General features: G+C 41.9%; 1 protein-coding gene across 2 annotated transcripts; it reads right to left on the minus strand.

Annotated features, from left to right (window-relative positions):
- Positions 1 to 1,075: 1,075 nt before the first annotated feature.
- Positions 1,076 to 26,334, minus strand: SHISA5 (shisa family member 5). Of its 2 annotated transcripts, none has more exons than XM_067303185.1 (6): positions 26,237 to 26,334; positions 22,969 to 23,137; positions 22,645 to 22,719; positions 8,443 to 8,558; positions 6,360 to 6,581; positions 1,076 to 4,332 (listed from the first exon to the last, which is right to left on the minus strand). In XM_067303185.1, the coding sequence occupies exons 1-6, from the start codon at positions 26,301 to 26,303 to the stop codon at positions 4,253 to 4,255; spliced, it is 729 nt and encodes a 242-aa protein (XP_067159286.1). In that variant the 5' UTR covers positions 26,304 to 26,334; the 3' UTR covers positions 1,076 to 4,252. The 2 variants fall into 2 exon arrangements, with proteins under 2 accessions (XP_067159286.1, XP_013800753.2); XM_013945299.2 differs by lacking the exon at positions 26,237 to 26,334 and adding an exon at positions 25,649 to 25,734.
- Positions 26,335 to 26,429: the final 95 nt, after the last annotated feature.

Here is a 26,429-nt window from a genome sequence, read left to right on the forward strand (position 1 = left end):
ACTAAAAAGTCATGGGACAGGCAAAATAAAAAACAGTGGTGACAAACTTCAGGCGTAACTGCAATTGCCTGGTATAGTTTCTAGCGAAAACATTAATTCTATTTCATTTTTTATACTCAGATTTTTAGAACTGGAACATACATTTTGTCTGCTGTCACCAGTTAACTCACAGAAATTTTGTCAAGAAAATGTGACATAAAATTGGGAAAGAAAATGATCTGCATTTCAGCTACAACTCATTATCAACGTACAGCTGAAACTGATAAATTCAAGACGTAACGTAACCAAGTTACCCAATTATTCCAAGACAAAAAACCTCTTTCAAAGCAAGCTGGAATTTTGGCTGACAATTAAAGGTAAAAAGGAGCATATACAGAATATCCTCAACCAATTTAGCACTGCCTGGTGATTTATCTAAAATGCAGCCATAAAATAGCAGCCTTCACCGGCTCAACAACAAATATTCTCAGGTGAAGGACCAATGAGTCAGCAGCATGAAGACAACATTTCAAAGGCATTTTCATTAACTACTAAAAGTTTGTGAAAACATCAGCTAAAATGTTTTCACACAGAGTAGAAAGCACCACTTTTATCATACGTGGAGTTAGTCAAGTTGAAAAATGAGGCATGATATTCAACGCACAAGTCAAAGAATGTGCTGGGAGGAGGACAATGGTCATTAATCTCACAGTTTAGCATCCTTTGAAATCTACTGTTTTGTCTACATTAGACTTTTCAAGCATTCTGAAGTTTGTTAATTAATGCATTCAAACTTCATAGATTTAATTTACTCCTTAGTCTAGACAAGGTCTTAGAAGCAATCCTTTTAGATTAGCTTTAAAGTGTACTGTCAGAAAATCCATCCAGGAGCTTATATTGTCCTTCCTTTCTGTTGTGCCTCGTGCTTTTGATTAGACTTCAGTCCCCACTATTGGAAGTGGCATCCACCACACAAGGTGACTTAAAACACACTTGGTAATGCTAGCTGTCAAACACAACGGAGCAAATGTAGCTTTGCAGATACACTCTTAAATAACATTCAGATTCAGGCTAAGAAAGCAAAATTGACAGAATATACTTCAAACACAGCGTTTATTACAAAGGTGCATAGAGTTTATGCCATTTCTTTTGAATACTTACGCTTTGAACTACAAACAACATACAAAGCTAGGTTACAATATGTAATGAAGTCAACAATGATTATCTAGTAAATTCAGTACAACAGAATATTCTACGGTATTTAATTTCCCAAGACATTTCTGAAACAAAGGCACTTACAGAATTAAAAAATAAAAAAAAAAAAACCCACATATACTCTTTCAACATTTAAAATCTGAATTCCATTCCCCCTCCTCTACGGCACTGTGGGTAACTAGTTTGAAATGAAGGAACTAGCTGTTTGGAATGACACATCAGTTAATGATTAAACTAAAACTTCATGGACCAACTGCTTTTCTATAACCATCCCATTCACTTAACTATATGAAAACAGGTTTCAATGGGTTTGCAGGGAAATAACTGAACAAAATTTGGTCCCGTGTCTTATTGTTGATGATGGTTAATACACTAACAGTAAGAAAAGATCTGGCTAAGTGCTCTGATTAAGAAGTGAGGAAAGTGAACTGTTTTCTTTCAACCAGTTTTGTAACTGAAATAGTTAATACATTCTTTGTGTATTAATGATTCAACTCTTCACTTGAATATAGCTATCATTATCACATACTCATTGAAGGAAAGGTGTAAATTAAGAGGCTCCTTAACCCTACCCCTCTTTCAGAATACCACATCTTCTCCCACCTCTCCTAAATCACCCTGAACAACTCTGTGTACTATCTGGTCTCTACTATAGCTACCCTAAAACTTCAAATTTGGGACTTCTGTTGTTGTTGCCACCACTTTACTTTCCTACTACCTGCTGTATGTGGGCTTTTTTCTTAGGGATAACAGATGGCAGATGATGGAGCCAACTTCTCCTCATGAAATTGCAGACTTTCCTTTTATCTCCAAAATACAACCCTACTGACACCACCACAAACTGTACGTTTTGTCACCTCAGACGTCGGAAAGAAATGGAGTCGCAGAGTAACAACCTCATAAACACAAACCAGAAAATCGTACCTGTGCTCCGAGAACTGCCTGGTACCTTGCTTGCTGGCTGCACCTCGCTGGCCACATTCCACCTGGGCACTGGCGAACAAAATTCCTGGAAGAGTCTTTGCTCTCCTTCTACGTGTATCACACACACAGGTAGGATCTATACAAAAAGGATGATTTCTGCAGTACTTTACTGACCTCCGACACAAATATTCAGCATTTCTAGGGAAACGCTTCAACAGTGGACACTGTCCATTTTTGGTTGTTGCCACACAACTCCTAACAGTGTAACGAATCACTGCCCAGCTCCTGGCCTGCAAGACAGGGAGGAGGAGGATCGCAAAGATATAGTGCATTCCTGCTTTGTGAGTGCCGCTTGGCACCACTGCATGCCGTTAACTTAAACACTCGGCTCGGAGATGCGTAACAGAGGCGCATAGGTTGTCATGAATCACAATGCTAAAGAAATTCTACATGTTTCTCCTGAAATGCCCTTAAGATTTTCTCAAACAAGAACTGGAATAACTTAGAAATGGACTCAAAAACTGGGAAGAGAAATAAATAAGGCTGCCTTGGACAGCAGCAGTTTCCACCCATCATTTCGCATAGGTATACGAGGTAAAGCAATACCATCAATTACAAGATCAATGTTGTTCAAGCAGTAATATATGCCAAATGTGGAATCCCAGGACAGGTGGCTTAGCAGCCTGTCGGCAAGTAATATCAGTATACGAGATGTGTCAAAATTATTCCACGAATTATGTCACAGTGATTGATACAATAGTCAACAGATAGCTCTTCTGAGGAATAACAAATTGTATTTCAATGTTAGAAAATACAAAATTATAGAGTATATTAAAAAAAGTCATGAGTCGCTTGATAAATACAAGTTGTACAGAGCCAAAAGCCTTGCAAATCCTGGTAATAGTCATGAAGGTGTCTTAAGATGTTTTCATGACTGCAAGCATGATGTTGGAAATGCATTATCTCTCTGTGACCAAATCCTTCCACCCCTCCTTATCCTGACTTCTTGTTCTCTATTCAGTTTAATGGGAATGTTGAAGACAGAAGGGAGATTTAATCTCCACTGCGTGTCAGGTTGGTATTTCTTATTCCCCTCCAATATAATTTCTCAAATACAGGCTTAGTTTATAAAGATACAACATCCCTACAAGGTTCCTGCTACAGACAGTGACAAACCCTAAAAATTAAAAAAAACGCAATCTATTTCTGACATTGCATATCTCCTATAAAGTCAATTACTTCCCCTATGATGAGCCAGGACTGAATACTGGCAGTCACTTCCACTTAACATACCATTAAGGTGATGATTTGTTTTTTCAAGCTAGTCAATAACATACAGCTATTACACAAACCAAGTACTCATCCAATAATTTTTATGCAGAATTCTCAGGTTTTCAGCTTCTGATCTATTTGTTGTAGAGGGTGGCAGAGGGTTTGTTTCTGTTACTGATTTCTAGCTATGAATTAAAATAGTCTGAGAAGACAGCCAATAAAGTTACATCTTTTAAGCCTTAAAATTGGAAAAGAAAACAAGGAAATAACCAACCCATGCTATTTAGCACAAAAAAATGCAACTAGCACAAAGACAATTCAACATGGTTCACTATCCCTTACAGAATGCAAATATGTTTCAAAAAAGAAAAATTCCCTTTTAAACCATAAAGGAAGTGTATTACAATGTAGCTTACATAATGATAGTAACTTCAAAACAGGCAGAACATATATCATCGAGTTTCTTAGAGATTAAGTTCTTATTTTTTAGCACTGTGCAAAAGATTGCTACAGCTTTGGGTGTTTGAAAATGCTCATATTAAATCATTCCTTTCTATCACACTTCAAAGTTATTGCACAGCAAATGTTATGATCATCCTTATTTCTGAAGCATTCCTTCATACTTTTCTCACTGTATTTTGAACAAAATCTCTTTCTGTATTTGCTTGAGGTATAAGTGAATAATTTCTGCAAGAAAATACTCCTTTCTTGTACTCAAAACATTAAAAAAAGATACTGAATTATCTTTCGCTTTACTTGGACAAAATATTGTTGTCTTCCAGGAAAATATACTACATGGTGTAAACAGCACAAACTATATTTTTAAAAAGTTTTGTATACAGAAGCATAGTAGCAGATCTGTTCAATAGATGGGCTTCTGAGGATCCACATAAGCAGGGTTGTATGGGGGCTGGCTGACTGGGTAAGGTGCTCCAGCACCAGCTGCAAAAGCAAAACACAAGAAAAGACAGATTTATAAAATTCACATTCTGAATTCTACATCTGTAATGACAACTTCAGTTTTGAGTACATGTTTGAAAAGTTCAACTTATCTAGCATCTTAACTGGGAGAAACTTTTGTGTAATTCATAAAGCATTTGCATTTCGCAAGTTAGATAACAAAGTTTTTTGGTGGTTTTGAGTGTATATGTGTATCAGGGTATCCACAAGTATATGGTGAGCCCTCAGAGCAGGACATAGTTTGGAAAAAAAGGGGGAAAGAAAAAGAAAAAGAAAAAGAAAAAGAAAAAGAAAAAGAAAAAGAAAAAGAAAAAGAAAAAGAAAAAGAAAAAGAAAAAGAAAAAGAAAAAGAAAAAGAAAAAGAAAAGCAATTTGGTCCAATGCGCCAGCCAGTAGAAGTCAGTGATGCAAATACAACAGGGCATATCTGGTAGTATGTGGAGAAGTTAGACTAAACCACTGGGCCAATGAAAAAGGACTAGAGAAAGCGTCTTAGGATTCCTTCAGGGAAGAAGCCTCCTGGCAAATATCACTGAGTTAATTAAAAAAATAATAATAATTGTGGCCCACTGCTACTAAGCCCACGAAAGAGTTTGACATACATACTAGATGTACCACTCAAACCGTACGCTTCTTTTTTAGTATTCTGCAACAAGCTATTCTCAGGTGTCACACTCATTTTCAGGTGTGTCAAACAGCAGGAGTTAGTTGAAATAACGCAGCGCTTGCTCAGACCCCTAGAGCGTACGAAGTGGCTATCTTTACTGATCACGTAAGTGGAGTGGGTTTGGCTCCTGTGCAACAGAGCAGGTATTCTCCCTGTTGCACGTGACCTAATTAAGAAACTGCCCCCTGGCTAATAGACAACGGAAATAAGAAAGGAAAAAGCTCCCATTTTCAGGCATTCTCAGCTAGGAACAAGCAAAGTGCTGCAAGATTTTTCCAGGAAAAAATCTAAGAATTAACAAACTAGCAACTTAGCTGAGGAACAGCTGGAGAAACCAGGGAGCAGAGGAAACAAAATGATTGGTTCATTGGCTCCCTCAGGCTAGAAAGAAGAAGCCAAAGTAGTTGGGGGTAATCCCATAAACACCACAGCTTCTTCAGAGTTTAGCAAGGAAAAATAAAGTCACCATGCCTGCAAAGACAATGGGAGGCAAAATGTTTTTAGAGGCTGAGCTGGTTTGCACATTGTTAAAGTGCAATTCTTAACTGGTTTGCAAATGTTAAGATTAAGATCTTGCTTAAGACCATGAAGAGCCATTTTGTTTTGACTTGTTATGAAAGAGTTACTTTCCAAGGGCAGTATCTACTATTCAGGACTATGTTTGTTACGTAGAAGGGTGAACACTGTAGTATATAAGGGGGTTTTAAGATCCTAGGCTAGATAACAGCCTAGTTTTGGCCTCTCTGAACAGCCAACAACCAACTGTTCAACCAGCTATTTCCAGCACAACAGGGAATTAGTAATGTCAATGGTAAAGCTATGTGAAACTGTGAAAGCAATGCTGTGAAAGAAGGAAAGCAAGAAATCAGTTAATGCTAACACAAAGTTGACCAGAGACTGGTTATGCTATCAGCCTAGGGACCAACTACTAGCAAATGCCATTTCTGTGTATGGACTTAAACCTTTAGTAAATATTTGATTAGGAGGTCTATATAGAAACACCCTTGAATTACTATGACATATGTTAACTGGACTTTGATTTTAATATGAAATTGCAGCTGAACTAGTAAGGCATTCTACTGGATCCACTCATACACCACCAAACTTTGCCAGTACAGCTAAATCTCCTCTTGCAATGATTACGGTAGAAATGGCAATGGGGAAATTTCAACAAGGGCAAATTAAAACATCCTCCCTAACTAGAGTTCTACATAATTTGCTTACACTTGCATTAATATAGTCATGGAAAATAATAATGGTAAATAATAGAGGATTTGTTCTAATGCGAGTGTCTTTTTAGCTATTTAAGAAGAGAAGAAGAAACACTGCATCCTTTCCTTACCTGCCACTGTTTCATGATAAGCTGGGGGTCCTGACGGCTGCGTGGGGTAAGGGGGAGGATACTGCGTAGGGTACGGTGCTATCGGCATCCCGGGTTGCGGCTGGACAGCCACAGGCTGATAGCCTTGATACGGCGCTGCGGGGTAGCCCGCTGGCACTGCTGGTTGCTGGGGATAGGGAGCGTGAACCACTGTGGTGGCAGTGGTGGTAGCAGTCACAACAGCTGCAAACAACCAAAAGGAACATGGTTAGTGCTGGTGGTCCCAGGAGACAGCCAACAACAGCAATGCAAAACCACTCTCACTTCAGATCGCTTCCTCAGTCCAAATCCTGGGCAATTTCTTTTCTGAACTTGCATGAGAGATTTAGAAATCTATACCTCAAATCACCCTTCCACTGATCTTAACGGTAACAGAGCCTTCGCGTACCAGGACAGCAGCCAATTTATCTGCTCGTTTCTCACCCACAAAGAGCAAAGAATTTTTTTCTTGGACTCTTCACAAAACAGGAATTCCTCTCTGCAGCCAACTTATCTATCGTTCTAGGACAAACTGCTCATTTCTAAAGACGTTATCTATTTTTAAGGATAAAAGTGATAAAGTTCTCCTTTGTCAGGCAAGGAGGGTAGTTAGTTTGCGCAATATTCCTCTAGCTTCCTATGGTGACCCGCTGCCCAAATGAGTTTCCTTATGTATGATGTTTATGTACTAGCATATCTATGTGTATCTTTCTCTAAACAACAGTCAGAAAAGTAAATACACATAGGTAACCCATTTCTGCAGGAGCTGATGCTGGATTATTGGTTCATGTCTCTATTGAAATAAGGGAGCATTAACACTTTCTAACAAACTGCAATAATTCGTTTTCCAGATCTCCTTCCTCCTTATGCTACAACTACGTATATTTCTCAAGATTCCACTTTTAAAGAAGAGGGAATGGCAAAAGCAGTCTTTTACTTTACTCTTATTTAAATCTTGTTATAAATGTGCATTTACTATTTCTGTGACTGTATCCAGGCTAAACTCAGCTAACATTTGAAGTAGTCTTAATAATATTTTAATCAAGCCATAAAACTCTTCATTAGTATTTCCCTTTAAAATTATAATTTTTAAAAACTGATCTCAGAAGAGCACATACAGCATTTGATTATGGAATTTTAAATGGCATAAGGTTTGTCCATATAAATCAGCATTTCAATTTTTATTTTGATTTAATCTCATTTTAACTGTCAAAGATTTAGAAAAGAAAAAAAAACATTAAAATATATTCCAAAATTATTCAAGTACAACACCAAGAACAGAAAACCTATAAACAGACACTGTAAACTTTACACATCAATCTGGTCAATAAAACACAGTTTCATCTCCAAAAATACTCACCTAATTCATATGGTACAGTGATTCCCTATTAAGTTAAAGTACAATCTTAAAATAAGAAAGCTTTCTGTAAGTTAAGAGAATTTGTAATAAAGTTGCAGTGTTTGTACCACCATAACGTTGCTTTTGAAATACGTGATCTTCCTTAGCAGTGACGGAGCAAAGAACAATATATCTTGTGAAACAATCTGAATCATCACCTTCCAGGGTTAATCAAGGAAGCAGTATTCCATATATTTTAAGTGTAACATAGTGGTGTGGAAAAGCTTCTCATTCTTCAAAGATAAATATACTGAATGCCGAAAGACAAATCTTAAGTAATGCCTTCGCAATTATTGCTGCTGTAGTGGGCCTTTGGTGTATTATTCAGGCTATATTTTTAAGAGAATGGGAAAAAATTTAAAATGGTTCTTTTATTCTATCCTCTGCTTACCTAAAATAAACAACCCCCCAAATCTACACATTTGGGGGGTGGGGAGGAGGGAAGAGAACTTTTTACATTCTAAGAAAATACAACATCTCTCTGCAACGTCATGTTCTGAAGCAGCCTAAATGCTTATTTCTAAGCATTTGTTTAGGCATTGGAACTCCTCTATCAGAGGGGTAGGAAAAGATTATTCGCATCTTTTTCAGGAACACAGTTTTCTAGAAAAAAAAGGTCTTATTCAAAGAGGTAAAGGATAAGAAAGTAAATATAGAGGTACTCACGCTGTGGTCTTCGACATGCTTTATACAAACAGCAACATGAACAGGTGAGGCACAAGATAATAGTGACTACAACCACTGCAAAGAGGGTAACCCCAATCGCAACAACCGTTCCAAAACTGCAAGAAAGACAGCACCAGAGGTCAGAAAAGTCTCTCATGCAAATTTGGCTATAGAATGCAAGGCTAAATAGCAATAACACATCGCTCTTCCTCCAATTTGTTACTCTCTTACTACATCGTGCATTTGAATAGGAAAGAACTTCAAGTGCATTCCTACATTAAGCTCAGATCTGCTAAATCAGTGGAAGCAGATCAACACCTACAAAGGAGCACTCTCATCTGTGAAAAGGACTTAACAGGGCTATTTAATCCTTCTTATTTTAGTGTGACTGTGTGTCCCTTTATGTATTTCAAACAGATTACAGAGACAAGGTTTTAAACTCATTAGTCAACTAGTTAATTTTCAAAGTATTACTTGACTGCTCTGAATATGTAGGTAGACATTCCCGAAATGAAGTGCTGCAGATTTCTGGATGATAGCAGCTTCTTTTCACATCATTAAGACAATGATTCCCCTGTCAACTGCCTAAACCCAACCCAGTGAGAATCTCAAAATTTAGCAGACCTCTCCACACTGCAGATTTCTTGGCATTTGTAAATAATTGTTTTAGAAGCCATATTTCACATGATTTGAAAAATCTGAGCTTCAGCCAACTTTACTGCAACTAAGGAGTACGTTACACTAGGTTAGAGAAGACAGAACACTGCCTACAAGCACCAACGCCTGGTACAGAGAGGCCCAAGATTACACCAGCCTTAAACCCAGTAATGAGTACTAAACGATGGAAGCAGATGTAAAACTTCCATAGACCCCTGTTTGTAACTTTTGTCTACCACACAGGAAAAAAAAAGTAACTCTGTAAAGCTTAAACGCTCAGTGACAAGCTCTTGTGTCTCTGTCATAGGAAAGGTTATACAGTTTTCTGAAAAGTTCCTTTTTAGAAGGTCAACAGCTAGACAATTTTATGTCTTTTTATGATTATTTGGATGAGAAAGCAAAACACTGGAATCTAAGACCCTTTGAAGTGTTAATTATATTTACTTCAAACATTAAGTTATGTGATTTCTCTGAAATCCAGAGAAGCTCTTCTTCCACGCAAGCCAAAGTCTCTGGCATTTTACTTATTAACTTCATGGATCAGTTTTGGAAACAATGACAGGAAGTTAGTCTTAATGAAAAACAAGCCCTAAAATAATGAGTAGAGAGCTGTTTTTAAATCCATCCTGTTTTTGCTTCTTCATAGAGATTTTGGCTACAGAACTTTCTGGTCTTCTTCCTGCTCAGTTTCCTGTTAACAGCTTTAAAAAAAATGACACATGTCTAAACCCCCAGTAGTTTTCACTTGGCTACCAAACAGCCATCAAATGTAAGAATTATTTCTGAATATCAATGACACTGGAAGGTTAGATCACTGACTTTTAAAAAATGAAAAGTTCTCTGTTCCTGCTTCAAATTCATAAGACCTCAACTTGACCTTGTGAAAACAAGAGATTCTCCTGTTGAAAATTCCTGTCAGCATTCAGAGGGACCTCGACAGGCTGGAGAGATGGGCAGAGAGGAACTTCATGAAGTTCAATAAGGGGAAGTGCAGAGTCCTGCACCTGGGGAGGAATAACCCCATGCACCAGGACAGGCTGGGGGTTGACCTGCTGGAAAGCAGCTCTGCCGAGAAGGACCTGGGATTCCTAGTGGACAACAAGGTGACCATGAGCCAGCAATGTGCCCTTGTGGCCAAGAAGGCCAATGGTATCCTGGGGTGCATCAGGAGGAGCATTGCCAGCAGGTCGAGGGAGGTGATCCTCCCCCTCTCCTCAGCCCTGGTGAGGCCACATCTGGAGTACTGCATCCAGTTCTGGGCTCCCCAGTCCAGGAGAGACATGGAGCTACTGGAGCGAGTCCAGCAGAGGGCTATGAAGATGATTAGGGGACTGAAGCATCTCTCATATGAGGAAAGGCTGAGAGAGCTGGGACTGTTTAGCCTGGAGAAGACTGAGAGGGGATGTTATCAATGTGTATAAATATCTGAAGGGAGAGTGACAAGAGGATGGGGCCAGACTCTTTTCAGTGGTGCCCAGCGACAGGACGAGAGGCAACAGGCACAAGGTGCGCACGTGCAGATTGGCAGGAGAAAAGCATTCTGTCAAAGTGAAAATGAAAGTGTCAAACCCACTACAAGAAATATAAACATAAAAGACTTTACTAAGACAAAAGTGTTAACACTGTAAAGGTGTTCCCACTGCTTCTTAAGTGCTCCCCCCTTCCTCAGGAGCATTAGTATCCCTTCAGCACAGTAAGTTAACAGCCATCTCATTTTCATCCCAAATCCCACTTCTTTCAAGCCAGGCACGAAAAGAAAGATACAAATGCAGGTTCAAGACAATGAAAGACAAAGATATCCACAACGATATGGCATCCTGAAGTACACGCTACCTCATGTCCATGGCCTAAGAAGCCCCTGCAAATGTACATCAAGTTAATTTGAAAACAGAAGTTGAATTCTGTGTATGCAGCAAGTGATTAGATGAGTGTGATCTGTGGAATCATTATACTGGGTCCTTACGAGGTACTCAGAACATAAATGCAAACATGCATGGGGCAAGAAAGAGAGGAGCGTGCACAGCAGATTCACACAGACTTAACCATCTTGACTGCACTGCTAGCAAGCTATAGCATGAAAGCCTATGATCTCCAGACGTCCCTTCCAACCTCAACCATCCTGTGACGCTGTGACAAACTACGGACAGAGGTAGCACTTGCATGACAACTGTTAATTACAATTACTGTTAGGTGTGCAATGCCAGCAATTTTTTCCCTTGCTCTTGCTCTCATTTCTGTATCAACCCTGAGGAAGCTTTCTCAGTAGGGAAGTGAACATTACTATTACACACAATTACTACCAAGCAGCATTAGCAGAAACAACAACAGAAGAGAGTTTTATAGGTTCTTCCTTAGCCTTTTGCCAGCAAAGGAGGATGAGCCCTTTTCTGCTAGAGAAGGATGGTCTCTGTGTCAAGGAAAGAGATTAGGCTTGACAAAGACAACAAAAATCCTTCACCTCTAGAGCCAGTGAACGCCTGTGAACTTCAGCAAAGGCTGGGCAGAAACATCAACGAACAATTAATCTTAAGAAATGGAGAAACAGGATGAAATGGAGAAATGTCTAATTATTATAAACAGACTAGAACTGTAGGAAGCTGGCAGAGCCCTTATCATTCAGGACCAAATTCAGTTCTTTCCTACACCATGACAAGAGAGAAACAGCATAAACCCATCTGCAGCTGAGCTGGCCACCAACAGATAAACACTGGTCAGTCTGAAGCATACGCTCCATTTGTTTATTTTTAATGGGATTACATTCCCTCCTGAAGTTTTTTCCTCTTTGAAGCACATCTCTCATTGCTTTTCATTAACTATCTCTAATAAGAAAAGTGACAACAGCAAAGCTCAGGAAAAAAAAAACATACTTTTGGCTGCATCTTTGTTAAAATGACATGACTACAGCATGATGCAATTTTGCACACATCTTCTAAAGAGCTAAATGGAGACATATATTTAAAGTACAGGTGTGTCAAGTATATATACACTTTAAAATGTGGTTCTGTGTTTTTGTGTGTAGACACTGTGATTTAATTCTATACACTGAAATCCTGTGTGATTACTACAGACCAAAATTATAAGTCTTGAGAAACAGATCACTGGGTAAAACAACGGATGTGTGATTTCTTCCCAGAGTTTTCTAAGGAGAATATACACGTAGGTTACTGTAGGCATTTTTATCATCCACTTCACACCAGAAGCATAATTTTCCTGCCAGCGTTTGGGCTCATGTGGACTAACGTCTTGAAACAGCAGAAGGTGACATGACATTCAGGGACAACACCACAGTATGTGCTCGGAGCTTGCAACCCACTGTGACAACACCCTCTTCCAACACTGGCGTTCCTCAAAAAGTTTTTTTCTAATAATTTCCATTGCTAGTTTTGAGAACTCTTTTGGAATATCTTCATGGTCAGGCACTACTGTACTGTATTAATGATATCTATCCTTTTACTGCCCAAGGATTACTGCCCTGAGCACTTTTTCCGAGCATTTAGTAACACTGATGTAGAGTAATTAATGATTCCAGTCCCCTAGAAGTTTGCTAGTAACACTACTGAAGAAAGGGCAGGAAGACAACTAGGGATAGAAGATAGTACTCAAGTGGGGCCCGTCTACAAGAACGGTGCTCAGCATACTTTTCAGACTCAGTGAACCACCAGGAGACAAAAGACATTCCAGATCTTGTACAAAGACTCTCTTGCAGTGTGCTAACTCCAGAAAGTCTATACTCCCTTCCTGACCGACACTACTTCTTCATTTAGTTGCTTTCACTTGATGAATCTGTCTGAGAGGACTCCGAAAATATTTGAAAAAAATATATTCACACTAAATAATATTTTAATTACTGTTAGCCTGCATAATACAGGAAAAAAAAAAAACATGGGGGATTGGAGCTTAGAGTTACTTCCACCGTATGGTTAACCAAGCCAGAAAAAAAAAAAAAAACTTACCCCCAGCAAATGCTGCAAACAAAAGCCAAAGCGCAGAAATCAGGAGGCCACGGCACAGAACTACAGAACACCCCATTAGCGGCACAGTTTGAACGCTGGTTTTCAGGCTCCTGCATTATATACCACAGTCTCTAAATAAGCCACCCACTGTTACATACAGCTTGAGCTCATTCACTGCCATTTCCTGTTGCTTTCTCTTCACATAATAAAAGCTTAGTTTTGCCAATAACTTAAATGAAAACCAAATAAAAACCCAATAGTAACTTCTACTGTAGCAATGATAAAATGCAATTTCTCATAAAATGGATGGAAAAGTAAATATCAAGAGGGGAGTCCCTGCCCTTTCCTACCACCACACTCTTTCCCTTCCTTCTTCTACCCTGTGTCTACCCCTATTTTTCACACATTTAGAAAGCACTAAATTGTGTATGTAAGGAGCTTAACTCACAGACTCATCTTACATTTAAGGTATGTTAATTATTCAAAACACATATGAGTTTACATAAAGGGAGTTATGTGATTGGTGCCTGTTTTACCTCTCTTTGGTACTGAATGAGACACAATGGACATATTAAAATGGGAGACTCAAATCCGATACTTAAAAGGTACTATTGGATAGAAGTTAATTCTCAAGGCAGTTTTATTCCATATTGCACATCTCAATTTTAAACAGTCATGTGGAAAAAAATATAAAATGCTTTGACTGTTGCTCTTAAGGCCTTTTAGAATATTCACGTTTCAATTCCAGTAACATTCTTAAACTTCCTTAGTAGTCTGAAACACTTTTAAGTTGTTGACATTTTGTAAGTCCTGTTGTAATCAAAGTCAGTGTATACACGTGCATTCATGACAATGGCATACACTTTTGTCTTAAAAACAAACACCCAAATAAACATCAAGAAGACCTAGCTCTGAAAAATCAGTTTAGGCAGACTATTTATTCCTCAAGTTTTAATCGGTTCCAAGATTTGTTCCATGTTATAAGAAACATGTTGGCAGGGTCCTTTTAAAAGGCCGGGTTGCTTTTAAACAAGTATTTCCAAATACTGAGTTATGGCTGTAATACAGGGTGGTCTGGAAAGACCTCAGAAGATAATTTAGGCTATTCTGAAAAGTCTACAGCAAAATTAAGTATATGCACATCACCCTTTCCCAGAAACATGATCGAGTGGTGCATGTCCAGACGTGCCTTCACTCAGCTATAGGACATGACCGAGCAAGTCCCCAGATGCTTTCCTAAGTCCCACATTTCAGTCACAGCCACACAACGCCAGGCACATGCCTCAAAAGCTTAGTGGGAAAATCAGAAGGAGCAATTCATTTATTTATTTTTTTAAAAACTACATGACTTCCCAAGGGTCTTTCAAAGGGATTAATTTTGACAACTTTACAAACATGCTTTCTCAGTTTAACATTGTAGCACGAAGATTCAGTACAAAAGGACCACCTTGCTAGATGCTCAAAAAACATGTACTATTACACAAAAAGCAAACCCCGTGAGGGCAGTAATGCACACAGAGAAATGTCAGCCCGACTCTAGCACTGTTTTAGCGCAGCTCGCCTTGGGCTCCCAGGAGCTTTGACAGGCGCCGACGACCCAAACACACGCTCTAGGAGCCCGGTCGCACAGCCTGTCCGGCTGCGACTGCATCAACGGCCGGTGCCGGCCACGGGCTGCTGCGGCCACCTACCCCGGGGCCACCTCCCCGGGGCGTGATCTCCGCAGGACCCGAGGCTTCCAGGAAACGGGGGCCCGGGGCTTCCTCTGGCGGGTGGCAGTCCACCAAAGATTCGGGGACTGAGTAGCACTGTTTCAAAATTGTGAAATCTTGAAGCGTTTCATCAGACTGGCAGATCTGCGTAACGGTTAAGTCATTTTATAAACTGCAACGCAGCGAAGTGCCCTCTGCTTAACTGCCGCTGTCACGTCTAGATTTGTCTTTCAAGTAAAATGTTAACTCATGTTACTACTTGAGAGTATTCCTCCTAGGGTCCCGCCTACATACAGCTCCTAAACAAAACCGAATTTTTCCATCCCTCTTTGGCTAACCCGCCAGCAGTGCAGATGCACACGCAGGTCAGCACTAATTGTAAGCTGCTCAACTACTCCAGCCTTGACAGAGATTTAACTCCTCCTGAAACCACCAAAAACTTCCTGTGACTTTTTACGGTTCTTTCCGGATACCCCCACCAAAGGATGGAAAATTCTCACCAGAAGCCCCCCCAAAGGAACCCCTGAGCGCCTCAGTCTACTTGCAGCCTGAACCACCATGCGCCACGTTCCCAGGAGTGGGGACAAATCTACGCGGCACAGAGCACAGGACAGGGACCCGCAGCATCGGCGCAGCCAGCTCCGGAAGGGGAACCAGCAAGGATAACACCACAGCAAGCCAGGAGCCCCTGCAAGCGCAAAAGTGCTAGAGATGAAGAGAATGCAAAAGTCTTTTTCTGAGAGGAACTTACTAACTATGTACCAAACTGGTCCTTTTTCTACTCGTTTAAATAGGAGGCTAATGTGAGTTACTTTATACAGCTTTAAGCCCAAAATAATAAACTTTAATTTCTTACAGGAAGAAAAGACCTAGTGAAACTAGAGCTGATTACTATTTTTGAGAGGCATGGTAACTTCTCAATGTTTTCAAGTACCATTTAATATGTTCAGCACAACAAGTTCTTAAACATCCTACAGGAGAAAGTGTCAGGGAGGGAACTTCCCGGAGCTTTTGGGTTTACTCAGAGATCTGACATCCATATCCAACAGGTTATTATGGAAAGTGTATACAAGGATCTCTTCTGAGTCTATAAAAGTTTGCTTGTACTAAATATATCTGTTTACATAAATTCCTTTATAAGGCATACTAAAAATACAATTTCTCAAGGAAGTTTCCCAGGAAAATTGCTACTGTACACTTCCGTAGATAGCTCAGAATAATTGTTCCAGGTAGTTAAAATATTAAAAACATGCAAGTAACAAAAAGAGAGAACAGTAACTGCATTCAGGGGGACTATGAAGTCTTTCGTCAGCAGTCCAAGAATTAACACTATAATTTTATGCAGCTCACAAAACAGTTTCAGAGAGATACTGCCAGTCCATTAGTCCCTCAGTGTAAAAACTGCCCCTAAACTCAGTACAAAGTATTCACTTCTACAGATCATAAATAAATCTAAAATGGTCCTTTAGTGGCAAAAGAGAACAAAAATTAATTATACACATAGATTTTTAAGGCAAACAAAGTGAGTCAGTTCTTCTTCTACTGTCAGAAACCCAGTTCAGCAACCAATACTGGATGTCCCTTTTTCTTTTTGGTTAAAATTTGAAACCAACACAAAGGCAATGGGAGGGATTTTTCTGAAATGGTTAACTGAATTAATAGAACAAGTTCAACTGCAAAAAATCCATTAAGTATTGCAGAAAATTTTTCCCTACATAAACAATAATTGCAATAATATGAATATGCTACAGTCAACACCGTACTAATTCAGAAAGTGCTTTTAACGCTTCTAAGATTTAAGCAATTATTTAGGAACTAGCTTGGCTAAAGAGTTAAAGTTTCAAATACAAAAGAAATTATTCCGGTAAATTGCTATGCGGTGCATCACTTGCCAAACACGCTGAAACAGCAATCAAAGGAAGTTCAGACTAGGTTACACCCACCACCTTTGCTTACCACATATGCAACTCCTATACGAAACGGACCTTTTTCTTTACTCATACGTCATTAAGTATATAAAAGTCAGCAACAGTGTTCAGGCAAGAATAAAGTTTAAATAAGGTAAATTAATTTTCCTGTACTACAATGAACTGACGTGCTTCTTCACTCTCCTTCTTATCAAGAACAGTATTAATCACCATCCAACCCAATGAGAAACATCAAAGAAAATCTGACGTTACACAAATAAGAACAAGTCTCTGCAGCAGAGTCCACATTTGGCTGACCAATACTTTTCTTTTTAAATGATATTCATTATAAACAAGACCTTCATAGAAAGAATTCGTAAAAGTGACTTGGATGACTGGTACTTTTCATAACTTAAAAACCAAGAGGTAGCACAAACTAGTAAAGTTAGTAAACATGGAGAGAAATATCACATTAAAAATGCTACCAAATATTTTGATTTCGTCAAAGGACCAATATTCATGCAATTGCTTATTTCACAAAATTGAACTAATTGTTTCGTAGAACACACCATAATTGAAGTTTTAAAAGGCTAGGCTATTTAAGGACATCCTCCTACAACACATCTATCACATAATTTATTGCAAATACATCTGGCTACATCCTGGGCCAAGACTGTTTTATTTAAGTATACGAAAAACTGTTGAGCTGGATCTAGCTATGGAACCCATGTCCTCAACTCTCATAGATCTCAGTGAATAACAACCCCGGGGTCTTTTAAGCATGCTCAAGGAAAGACTCTTCCAGTGCCTTCACTGAGGGCTCCCCTGCCTACAGTTGCTTTTGACTCCCTCCAGAGTCAACCTGGGTGTCAAAACTTAGTGTTTTCATAGTTACATTTCATAGAGGTACAAAGAAGGGCAGTGCAGCAAAGCACACAGAGCTAGAAAAGGAAACATCCTACTCTTATAAGTACATACAGTAGATAAGTACATGCCTGAATGTAGCCCCAGGGATGAATCTTGCTGTGCCTCTGCACGTTTACGCCAGGTTGTCTTGTGTTTCGCCGTGGAACAGCCTTCTGTCGTTAGAAGAGCATGCTGCTACACCCGACCATGCCCATCTGCCTCTTGTGCTAGAACAGCGTTTTTCAATCTCTCTTTCTATCTTGGTTTCAGAGTCAAAGGAACCCGCATCAGCATCAGCCCACTGCCTGAAGCAGGCAGGAGAGAGATCGTCAACAGGAACCAGCAACTGCTTTGTCAGCTTTAACTAGCTTCTTCACTGTGAACACGGTGAGGATGAAAACAAATGCTCTGCGATGCAGGTTACAATCACAAATGATGCAAGTTTACATTTACTGTTCAGCCTATTATAAAGCACAGAACAATTTTTAAATAGCTTAAAATCCAAATCTGAATTGTTTCTAGACAAGAAGACTATGTTTCTGGGTGAGATTAGCTGTGTCTGAATGCAAGCCTTACAGAAAGGAGTCTGTATGCAGGTTAGCTCATTTATCACGTAAAATATCCAGGGCAAGCACTCAAAAAGAAATCCTCTGCGCACGAAACAGAGCCTGCTTACAGTTCTAGGAGCTCTTTTCCAATGAAAGATTTTCCTAACTCATTCTCTTATCATTGGCAAACCATTATAGATGTTGCAGCATCCAAATACACAGTAAAAATGTGAACTGAAGTCCCTGACAGTGACAGGAGAAGGAGGAGGAGAAACAGAGTATCATTCAACATCACAAAGATTTTTATCTTGTCTATGGAGAAAGTATATGCTTTAAAAACATCTAATTGAGAAACAATAAATTAGGTTCATCATATCTTCCATAGTTAGAGGGAAGGTTAGTTTTTGCCACCTTAGACATGTAGCAGACTATTGCAGACATTGCATTTCAAACAAAGGAAGACAGAAGGAGGCGATTTTCTCCATTTCACAAAAGCAGACGCAAGCCACAAGACAACAAACTGATCTGAACTAGCACATCACCAGTCTAACAGGCTGTATGTTCTCTGATTGCTGAGACTTCCCAGGAAGACTGTGGTTCTGCCTCCCGCTTCTCGTTACATAAGGATGAACAGCCTTTTTTCAAGGGTAACTCTATCTGTTACAAGATCAGCTGTAACTTCCAGAAAAATTGATTCAGAGACTGAGTTCTATTAACTGCACAAAAAGACAAATGCTTCACAATTAGTTCAATTGTGGATGTGAATCACCTAATTTCCTTTTCCAGTAAGGGTCACTTGGAAAGTTGGCATACCAAGGCTAAACAACCACGTTACCAAAGCAAATTTTGACCTAAGATTTTTGGTTCCAGTGGACAAGAGCTTTGATTTTCCACAGTTTCGCAAAGAAGTAATACTAAGTACTGCAAAATGAGAGAGAAAAACAACTGAATTAACCTAACTACTTGCAATGCATCTTCAAAACTAGAGCACCACACAGGAAATTTCAGTATTTGCTAATCCAATTAAAAAAAAAAAGTGGAAACATCTGCAAATAGTGAATCCCTGCCACAATACATGTCTTAGCAACAAAAGTTGTTGAAATCATGTATCAGTCAACTTACAGGCATGGGAAAAAATGGTGGGAAATATAACAAGTTTAGCGGTATAAAACCATGCCAAAAAGCCCCAGATGATCTTCAAGGAGTAATCAACAATGGAGAAAAGCCTGAATGTGAGTTAATACCATGACTTTATACTTCTCTGAAAATACTTCCATTTGCTTCTAAATTCAATGTTCTGGAAAGCACAATGCTTTCAAGCACTTGAAACTATATTATTAAGACACTCTAAAGAAATGCTATTTATTGTCTTAAAATACGTCCAAAAGCAGATGGCAGTAACGGTCTGCATGGTGAACAACTACCTCCAGTAGTGCTGCTCAGAGTGCCTTACATTCCCTGCCTCAACAGCACCTGATACCCAAATATTAAATACTGAAGGATACTAATAAAAAGAAACTACTACAAACCTGATGCTTTACTTGCACTCCTGCTGAAGATCTCAGAACAAACACAGCACAAGAATCAAGAGCACAAGCAAAGTAAAACCTCCCCAGCTAGACAAGGTACAGGAAGAACGTACATACTACCAGCCCGAACCCTTCCCTAACACAATCCCATAAAATTATAGCATAGTGGTGGCAGGTTTCCAAGCAGGGGGAAGAGACACCCCAGCTCACTTGGCCTCATGGCAGGTCCACATTATAGTTTGTGCCAAGCCCTCAGAAAGGTGAAATTCCCTTAAAAGCTATGATTTGCGAGCAGTGTGCTAGAGTGGGTAACTCTAAGTCCCATGCAAGAATGAGGAACTAAATACTCTGACCCTTAATGCTTGTGATGTTAGGAAACCATCACCCCTCCCCTCTTTGAAGGGCAACAGCAGAGGTAATATTTGTAATTCGTGAGAAACAACAGGACACAAAAGGAAGTGTCCCTCCCCCTGTTATAGACTGTTTAAGGAGGACACACCACCATACACATCTTGCTGGGGATACAAAGGATTATCTCAACTGACATCAGCCCTTCCCTCCACACATGTAAGAACAGTCTTTTCAGCAGGAACTGGCATGGAGCTAAGGGGTGGAGTATACCTTGCAGGCAGAACCCAGGGACAGCTACTGCAAAAGGAAGATAATATAGCTTACTGCTCTTGGGAAAAAAATATACTGGGCAAAGTCTGTAACTAAATGGAAACCTATGGGTGACTTGGTGCCTGAGAGCAAGCAGGAAGAGTCACAGGAAGTCCTACTCACTTTCATTCCTGATGTTGAAACATCCTAAACCATTAGTCACTTTGGAAAGTTTTGGGATGTGGTTTTCATCTAAAGTCACATCCAGGTAGCTTTTCAAGGAGGATATTTCTGTGAATAATTACATTCTTTCTATGAACACTGCCTAACTGGAAAGCGAGTTGGATTCAAGTCTAGGGCTTTGCACAACTCGTTAATTTTTCAAAGCTGTACCGTAACTGAGAGGAAAAAGAGCAAAGAAGCCTGAGAGTCACTAATGATCCATTTTCTCAAGGTGAAACATCAGTGACTCTCCCTTCTGAGACATTCCACAGCCGGAAAAAAAAAAAAAAAAGAGATAATTAAAGCAACTCAGCTACTATTTCCTAAACGCTTTCTGTCATTGAAAATGCATCTCTGTGGACTGCAGGCCCTGCTTAAGCAACAGCTAAAACAAAACCCCAAATCGTCTTTCCCATTCCGTGCTAATAGCTACGCTGCTTGGCACGGGGGGAAAAGAGAAACAAACCCACCGCGCTGCTTGAATCCCCCCGTTTTACCTTTCTCACCGCAGCAGATCCAGCACCGCTGCAGGCCCGCAGCGGAGGAGCGCGGCGCCCGGCGGCAGGGCTCGGCGCCCGCCCGGCCTCGGCGCAGCGGCGCGGCGCGGGAGGACGGGGCATTTCCTCCCCCCCCCCCACCCCGGAGCCCCCGCGCCCCTCGGAGCCGCCGCGCTTACCCCATGCTCCGCTCGCTGCGCTCCGCCGCGCGCCGCCGCCCGGCCCGGCCCGGCCCCGGCCCCGGCCCCGGCCCCGGCCCCGGTCGCCGCCCCGCCCCGCCCCGCCCCGCCGCGGCGCTGCCCGCCCCCCCGGCCGCCCGCCCGGCCGCAGCCCGCACCGGGCGCGGAGGCACCGCCTCTGCTCCGCCGCGGAGGCTTAGGAAAGCCCCATTCCCGTTTTTTCGGTGATTGTTACACGATCATTTGAAGCAGAGAAGTGGCATTGTAATATGACAAAACATTGTCCTCGTAACATTACTATGCAGGAACTAAGGCTTTTTTTTTGCCTTTTTTTTTTTTAACTAGAAACAAGTTTTGATTTCCCAAACTTACTCATCTGTTAAACCAGAGAGGCACCTTTGCAAAGACTTAAGTGAGTTGCCTGGTTTTGGTTACATGAGCCTTCAAGATTGTCCAACTAGACTTCATCTCTTCACACCTCGTGTTTATGTATTAATAGGATATGGCCTTTCTGCTTTTCCACCTCTGAAATGGCTCCTCAACTTTGAATGAACTCAGATGTTCTCTCTGCACCTTCATAAAGTTCCCATTATGCCAAACTGCCAAAACATTGCAGTTGCCTAGTGAAAACCTTCGCTCTTTCAGTGGTTGGGACCTTCTTTAAAAATTCAGCAACCAGCATGGTTATATTTTATTTATTTGCACCATTTTCATGGAGGTCAAGAAATTTTAACGTATGTTGTCAAGTTAAATTGATTTTTTTTTCAAAAGAAAGTATACGCAACATCAGTTAAAATAAATTTCTAAATGTAATTATTTTATCTAATCAATTTCATAACAATCATAATCAAATAAATTTAGCAGAGCCTAAAGGTTTGTAATTATTCAAACTTATGCTGGTATATCAAACATTCATAGCTCATATTCATATTAGCCAGCATTCGCTCTTTATATTTTTCCATGTCACAACTAAAAATAGGAAGGGTTTAGAGCAAGAACTCTGGTTTTCTGTGAATAACCATTGACATAATGCATGTACTTAAAATATTTTTATTTTCACAGACTGAAACAGATTTTATCAATATTTCTCACTCTAAGTGCAAAAAATGCTAAAAAATAAGGAGATTCTTCATACAAAAGCAGCTTCTTTAATATAGCCACTATAGACTTAATCTGCCAGTATTCAAAAGTATAGAGTAAGTGTGCTAAGGCTTTATAGGACAAACTTCCATTCAATAATGAGAATATGGAATATTACGTGATGATCATTATGGAATTATATGGAATATTACAATGATCATTATGGTCTAAACAGCATAATCTAACCTATTCCTCTGTCTTTACTTCTTCAAATATTCTGAAATGCTTGAGTGCTCAGCATTAACACACAAGTAAGTACCTCTGTTTTCATTTTATATTGGCATGTACTGATTAGATAATAAAGAGCCTTCAAATAAATGACATTTAAAAGCTAAGACTTGCCAAGACTTACCTGGGGCCAGATTCTATGTAATCATCAAAGTCTGCACGGAACTGCAGATAATTTACATGGCTTGAGCCAGAGGTCCTGTAATAAGAGAATTCATCTCAAAAATGGAATTTAAGACTTACTTAAACACATATCAGTTCATGCGCCAATTTGTCCATCTCATTATTGCCATTCTGCAGGTAGATGACATGCATTAATGTAGATCCCTGATAGAGCCAGAAATAGAGCTGAAAGGTACCACTGTATGTTTTAACCATTAAACTATACATCTTTGTCATCTGGTGATTAAAATGAAAGCCTGCTGTATACATTCAGTTTGCCTCCTACCTTCCATCAAGCAGATTACATTTAAACTGTTGTTCTTCATCAAATTTCAATAGCACGTTAGAGCAACAGTATCGATGCATGCAATCTCCACAGCAGAAGTTGGGACAGGATTTTGCAGGTTGCGCCTTGCCATGCTGATCAGTATATGCCTCACAGTCCTCACCCAAAACTGAAAAAAGTTAAAATCCAAGAGTTAGTAACTCAAGAAATAATCATCGTACCAAGTATCGCTCACATATTGATCAGCTCACCTAGGTTAATATCTAAATAGGTTTCAGGTATTTCCGTCAGGTCTTCCAAATCAATTATTTCCTTCAGAGTATAGCAAAGGCAAATACGTACTCCTCGCACAGGAACTGATGGTATCTTGTCTTCATCAAGTAGCTCTTCCCAAGGGTTCACACATACATAAGGGATTAAACTGCACGCTAATACACTTATGAGATGCTCTGTCTGGTGCTGTGCTCATCATTGTGTCTGCTAGTGGCTACCCAATTACTCCAAAGACTCAAACACCAACTTGACTAGCCAGGTCTTTGAAAAAATACTGCACAAGCCCTACGGTCAGCTAGGAGAAATGGTAAATCTTCCTGGATATTTGACTTGATGCAGAAGATGCATCACAGCCACATTCCCTATAGATTCAGATTTCCATATGAATTGGCTGCTTCTACCTGTTGCTTTCTTTACTTCACAGAAAACCCTAATCTTGCTCAATTCATGGCACGTGTTCATGACAGGCAATGGGACGTTGTGAGACAGAGATTCCCGGGACCAGAACCAGTCAAGCGGCGTGCTCCCACTGCACGATTCAGCCGGCGCAGGTGCAATGGTAAGGAAGCGGGAGTGTTTGCACACAGGGACAGATTTCTGGCAGGATATCCCATGCTTTTCAGCAGTGCATTCATTGCATTGGGCTGAGGTATTCACTAATGTGCAGGCAGCTTTCTCTCTCCATAGCTTTGCCCTTTCAAGCCTGAATGACTACAAGGTAAGAATGACGCATTTGAATCAAAAACCTCCAACGGTCACGTGGAAATACTTCTCAAAGCTTAAGCTTTAGGGTTTCCCTAGCAGCATCGCAACTGCAATGCTCTGGGTACCCCACAGAAATGGGACAGGCCGATATGGAGTTAAAATAGTAAGTCAGTGGATAACGCTGCGGCAGGGAGGAGTCAACAAGGAAGCAAAGAAACTTTACAGGAGTGCTATCACTGGTAGAACGTAGAAAAGGAGAATTCAATACGGAAATAAGCAAGACAGCTGAGCCTGTGCCACTCTTAGATGGTCCATTCAGTCTGATGGCGTCGGGTTTCTCCCCCTCTGAGAGACACCTGAGGTTCAAACACTTGGAATCTACTTGTGAGGGGAATAACTAAACCAGGACTTGAACAAAACCTGGACAGGAAACTTCCCGACCCTTAATCTGCTCCTTCACGCTTACATTGTACGCGCAGACAACTCTCCGGGGCCCACCCCAGTTCTTCCAGCTCCAAGACAAGCATTAATGCTGCTTCACCGACTGCCAAGAGGAGCCCTGGTGTTTTGCTCCTAACCCACTCTCCACCCGAGAAGCTCCAGCTCCTTCAGGTGTAGTTGTTCAGAGACTCCAGACAAGAAGGGAGGCAAAGATGACAAATCCTATTCCTTCCAAAGAAAAGTAAGGGATAGTTCCTGAAGCATACAAGCTGAGTTTGCATTTGAATACAGTCTTGACTCTTCAGCAACAAGATATATCTGAACGCTCCAGCCAACACCAGAAAAAAAAAAAAATCACTGTTCTAAGGAGTTAAAGGTGAAGGTGCATCACATACAAGCAAACGGGAACTTCTCTAGCAATATCACAGTACTTCTGCAAATATGTTTACACATTTTCACGCCTGGCTCACAGAACTTTTTCTCGGCAGACACATAACGTCATCAGACAACAACTTCCTTCCTGTACCACCAGTACGGCAGTAACAGGTAGCTGAGCTAATTCTAAAATACACTGTGAACTTACGTACAAACAAAACAAGGCAGCCAACAAAATTACTCCCTCCATCTCACAACTGGGCTACTGCAGCGCAGTCAAACAACAGTGGAAACAAAAGGTCTAGAGCACTTCTCAGACCGGAGTCTCAGGAGCAGCCAAGCCGACCTAATGGCTGAGCACTGCCAAAGGAGAGGGATTTGGCTCCTCTGCTTTGCTCCTCTCTTCCTCCACCAACTTTGCTCCTCACAAGGACCCCTCCGGAGCCGATTCAATTCACTAACTCATCAGCAGACTCTCTGGTGGCCTGTGTGCCTTTGGTTTTTGCTAGTCAGTTTTCTGCCAGGTTCATGATTCGAATCAGCTCAGAAGGGCCCAATGGACACCCCAAGCCCGCACGATGCAAGTGCTAAGGCTGAGGGAGGCAGAAAGCACCTCCTGTTTTGGCATACCTATCACTGAGTGGCCCCCCGTCCTGCCGATAATCGGCACCTCAAAACCCTCTGACCAGCGGGTCGAGTTCCAACTCAAGAGCAGAGCTACTACGCTATTCCCCTGCAAGCTCAACGGGCCCAAGAAGAGAACGTCCTCTGATTTCCAACCTACGGTTACTCCAGGACAGCTTGTATTTATTTACCGTTCTAGTGCCGTTGCTGCGATCTAGCTTGAAGAACTCTTCTCGGGGCGTTCGCCCATCCAAGTACTTACACGGAAGACTCTGGTGGTCTCGGGCATCATTCAGCTCAACTCTCAGAGCAAGGGGGGTCCTTCAGTCCCTAAAATTACCCCCGGCAAGGCGAATGGTCTCTTGCCGATCCACGCGAGATCCCCTTCCTCCTCCTTGCGCGCACGGGCGCAGGACCAGGCACACGGGAGCAAGCAGGCGGCGCTGCCCGCGCCGTCGGGGCGCTGCTCGCTCGATGAACCCCGCGCTGCCCGCGGCTCCCCGCTCGGCCCCGCGCCTGACGGGTCTCGCGGCCCCGCGGGGCCGGGCCCAAGCGCTGCCGCTGCCCGGCAGAAACGCGGCCCCGGCGGCCCCGAGCACGGGCCGCGCCGCGCTCAGCTCCCGCCGCCGCCCGGCAGCCTCGCGCCGGCCGCCACCGCGGCGTCGAGGCGCCCCGGGCCCGGCCCGACGCGGCCGCGCCGGCGGGAGCCCCCGGCCCCCTCCCCAAGGGGCGCCGCGCCCCGGCCCGGCCCGGCCCGGCCCGGCCCGGCGGGAGGCCCCTCCCGAGGCCCGGCGCCGCCGCCCCCCGCGGCCGCGAGCGAGGCGCCGCCAGGCCCCGGCCCCGCGCTCACCGGCGGGCAGCAGCAGGCAGAGGAGGCCGAGGGCGCCGAGGCGGCGGGCGCCGCGCCGCGCAGCCATGAGCCCTGCCGCGTCCCGGCGGCGGGGGCGGCGGGGGCGGCCCGACTGCGCGGCCGGGCGGCCCGGGCGGCTCGGCGGGACCCGGCGCCGCCAGGGCGCCACCGCGCGGCCGCGGGAGGGCAACGG

This window comes from Apteryx mantelli, chromosome 12 (genome assembly GCF_036417845.1).
Source record: "Apteryx mantelli isolate bAptMan1 chromosome 12, bAptMan1.hap1, whole genome shotgun sequence".
Lineage (NCBI taxonomy): Eukaryota > Metazoa > Chordata > Aves > Apterygiformes > Apterygidae > Apteryx > Apteryx mantelli.

Bases quoted from the DNA above. Each gene is read 5' to 3' on its own strand.
- SHISA5 (XM_067303185.1), bottom strand. From the start codon at position 26,303: ATGGCTGCGCGGCGCGGCGCCCGCCGCCTCGGCGCCCTCGGCCTCCTC. The intron at 22,720-22,968 runs GTAGGAGGCAAA...CTCTTATTACAG, and splicing joins TGTAATCTGCTTGATGGAAG to GACCTCTGGCTCAAGCCATG. The intron at 8,559-22,644 runs GTAAGTCTTGGC...TCTTTCTTGCAG, and splicing joins TACATAGAATCTGGCCCCAG to TTTTGGAACGGTTGTTGCGA.